This window comes from Hippocampus comes, unplaced genomic scaffold, assembly GCF_001891065.2.
Source record: "Hippocampus comes isolate QL1 unplaced genomic scaffold, H_comes_QL1_v1.1 scaffold1699, whole genome shotgun sequence".
Taxonomy (NCBI): domain Eukaryota; kingdom Metazoa; phylum Chordata; class Actinopteri; order Syngnathiformes; family Syngnathidae; genus Hippocampus; species Hippocampus comes.
In genome coordinates this window covers 736-4,418 of record NW_017805530.1, presented here as the reverse complement: position 1 = coordinate 4,418, position 3,683 = coordinate 736, and the positions used below count along the sequence as shown (strand labels likewise).

General features: G+C 46.6%; 1 protein-coding gene across 1 annotated transcript; it reads left to right on the top strand.

Moving 5' to 3' along the window:
• The first annotated feature begins 419 nt into the window (after nt 1-419).
• Nucleotides 420-1,614, top strand: LOC109520456 (multidrug resistance-associated protein 1-like). The gene is made up of 4 exons (XM_019877691.1): nt 420-608; nt 862-963; nt 1,044-1,190; nt 1,435-1,614. Exons 1-4 carry the CDS (start codon nt 453-455, stop codon nt 1,612-1,614), a joined length of 585 nt encoding a protein of 194 aa, XP_019733250.1. The 5' UTR covers nt 420-452.
• Nucleotides 1,615-3,683: the final 2,069 nt, after the last annotated feature.

Sequence of the window (3,683 nt, the reverse complement as noted above, 5' to 3'; positions counted from 1 at the left end):
TCACCATAGGGGCGTGACTAACCATCCCCACCCAGTCCTCAAACAGGCCACGCTCAGCTTTTTAGCGCAGAGCAACTTCCCGGAGTCTTCACAGAGACTTCAGGGTTGTCTACCGCTGACGAAGCTTCTGTGAGAGAAGCGAAATGTCCTTTTTTGTTTTTTGTTTTTTACCCACAGGTACAGATGACGACTGACAGAACCCTTTCTACGATTCAATAGAGAAGATTTTCAATGAGAACACAGTTCATTCCTGAGGTGATCAGACGGCTTCTGATGGACGTCGGTGGTCCGCAAACACAGCTGTGGATGTCCCTCACATGGTGTCCTGGGGTTGATGTTATCTTCTCACAAGCAGCAGTAAATTTGATCAGAAGCCGTTATTTGAGGAAATACCACGACTTTGGCCACAATTGCTAGAATAGAAATCGAGATGATCGTAAGTCTGCTGCTTGATGAATTTCACGTTGCGATGTACGTGCAGATGGCTGGCAATCCGACTGGAGTTTGTCTGCAACTGCATTGTGTCCTCTGCTGCTTTGTTTGCCGTCATCGCCAGAGAGAGTCTCAGTCCAGGTATCATGGGCCTGGCCATCTCCTATGCCCTTCAGGTAAACCTAGCCGAGCAATTCCTCGCTCACTTTCTCTGCAATTTGGTCGAGAAACGAAAAAGTTCATCCCTTTTCATGATTCATGCACTGTACTTCTAAGAACAACCGCACCAACGCCTGCTTTTCCATAAATGTCCTCCGACTCCGACTTTGAATCCTTGTAAACAGATTAGCTTCATTTATTTGGTTCAGAGGTTTCGTCTTGACATGAATATCATCCTCCATTCACCTGGCTATCCCGTCTCACGTGCAGCTGACGGCCTCTCTGACCTGGCTGGTGAGGATGTCCTCCGATGTGGAAACAAACATAGTTGCAGTGGAGCGAGTCAAAGAGTACAGTGAGACAGAAAAAGAGGTCACGAAAGTCGCCGTTGCTTGGATGGCAGATGTCTGTGATCCGGTACTAATTTGGACTTCTCATCCTACGACCACCAGGCTGAGTGGAAGCGCGAGCACTCCGGCCTGGACCCCGGGTGGCCCACCGAAGGGCGCATAGAATTCAGAGGCTTCGGTCTACGATACCGTCGCGATCTGGACCTGGCCATCCGTAACATCACAGTCAGCATTTCAGGAGGAGAGAAGGTCTGACATTGTTTTGTACATCGACAACTCACATCGGTCATCCCTGCAGTATGCCTCGTGCATTCGTAAATACGCTCTGAGTGCGGCACGCTGCTTCATTCGGAAACGCGGAGCGTTGTTCAAATGTGCCTGTTTGGTTATTCACGGTGCCGGTCGCCCCCCCAGTACGTCAGGCAGTTCAAGGAAAGGCAACAGTCAATGCGCAATAATTGTGTGACTCGCGTTGTGACAATCTTCCTCTCAGGTTGGGATTGTCGGTCGCACAGGAGCAGGCAAGTCATCCCTGACACTGGGCCTGTTCAGGATCATTGAGGCGGCACAGGGGCAGATTTTCATTGATGGAATTGACATTGCTGAACTTGGCCTCCATGAGCTCCGCTCCAGAATTACCATTATACCACAGGTCAGTGCTGGGATGGCATAAAGAACTCAGAGATGAAAGTGGACTTTTCTGAAAATTCCGGAAAAAGGCCAAGTGCGTGCGTGCGCGTGTGCGCGCGCGCGCGCACACACACACACACACTTATATTTTTTTTTTCCGGAATTTTCAGAAAAGTCCACTTTCATCTCTGCTCCTCCCACCCCTTGCAGTCGACTTGGGACCAATCCGCTGGCTCCCGGTTGAGTGCGATCGACGTATTGGGCACCCCTGCTTTGACATCAGAGGTCATTCGCTGACTAGCTTAGCGTTTAGCACCATTGTTTGGGCATGAGTGGTGATTCACTTTAAGAAAAGATATCCTTTATTTGTCCCACACTGGGGTCAGAGGTCTTCCCCCTCCCCCCCCAATATGGCGCCCGATTAGGCAGCCGTCGGCAAGTGCTCTTCGACAGCCTTGCATTTGTTGTTGTTTTGTCTTTTGTTTTGTCACATGGTGTTGTTGTTACGTCGAGTGGACCTGATGTGGACTGTTTTCAGCATTTTTGGCCATGACATTCGTCAAAGAAGAATAATCTGTGCTTGGTGGTTGTGCCTTCACAGCAGCACGCGTGTACCGGCACTGATTTGGATTGGGAGTAATGTCGGCACCATTTGACTGTCATTGCTGGACATGTATATTGCACATGCAGCACATTTGACAATAACGTTGTACTTGACTTGACTTGAATTGATTGGTTGCCCTTTGTGTCAATCTAGTAAAGAAATTGATGATAGGCTGACGTAGTACGTTCTGTGTATTTAGCACCGTTGTTTGAATGGCATTGCCACCGCCGACGCATTTTCAACGCTTGTCGTGTTTAAGCCCGGGAGCCACATTGAACCAGCCAAAGAGCCGTGGGTTGGCCAGCCCTGCTCTCAGCCATGTTGACGTTTTGGGGTGAAAACCGCTGTAATCGCTAGCTGCTCGCTACTGTTACCAGCGGTCAACTTCCAGCAGCGTTTCCAACTCATCAGTAAGGAAAGTAGCTATTGGCTGTCCTAAATAGGGATGAGAGTGGCAAGTGATGAAAAAATCTGAAAATCAGTCAGGGGTCTGGGGTCCAGGGGCAACGCTCTGGATGGGGGCCCAGGGGGCAAAGTCCCCCGAAGCTAATGGGTTTTCGAGATTTTAAAGCCTTGAAACCATTAATTTTATCAACAAAATTTTACAATTTTTGTTGAAATACCATTCCCTATTTGCTTCCAAAATTGGCACTTTATACTAAACATGCTAAAGATGAAGTGTATTCAATGTATACAGTCCTTGAAACTTTCACAGAAAAAAAGATTGTTCACTCTTCTTTCAAGTGAAATTTTGTCATAGGCCTTTGTGCAATTTTGCTTATGCATCCCTGGTGAGCGCCAACATGTAACTTCAAATTTGCTGCTCAAAATCACAACTAAAAAAAGGAAACATTTCCTGCCATATTTAAGATTTGTTCATTACTTGTATTCATAAAAATGTTGTGTAAATGTGATAAAAAGATGTTGATTCTAACCTCATAAAGTGATAGTGAAGTCTCAAACTGTTTACTATACAGTTAATGGGTTATGAATGCATTTTCCATATAGAATGACATCGTCACACACTGGACACAGAGCTTTACCAGCAACATCGAGCTTTTTCACGAAATCCGACACAAGCACAATGGTTCCTCTTTACTGGTTCCTGCTGGGGACACGGTCAGATTTTCTGTCCAACCAGTCCCATCGAAACTTGTTTTTCAGATCCGCATCTATCTGACACATTTTAGCTTCATCACGAGTCTCGATAACATTCGGCATTCGCGAGAAAGGGGTTTAGGAAGGCGAACACGGATTGGTTGTGATTCTGCATTTGCCGATATAGCGACCAATCACAACAAGTTAGACATTGGTTTTCACCCATATACGAAGTAACGACAAACTAATGCTTCGCGAGAAAAAGCGGGATTCAAAATGTAAGCTTGCAAACTTTATTTGGAAACATTACGAGTCCCGAGTCTGCCGAAGACAAGTAAGTCCGGCAGCCCAGACATAACACCAGATGAAGTAGCAATATTATTCACCGTCACCTTCCATTTAAGGCTATT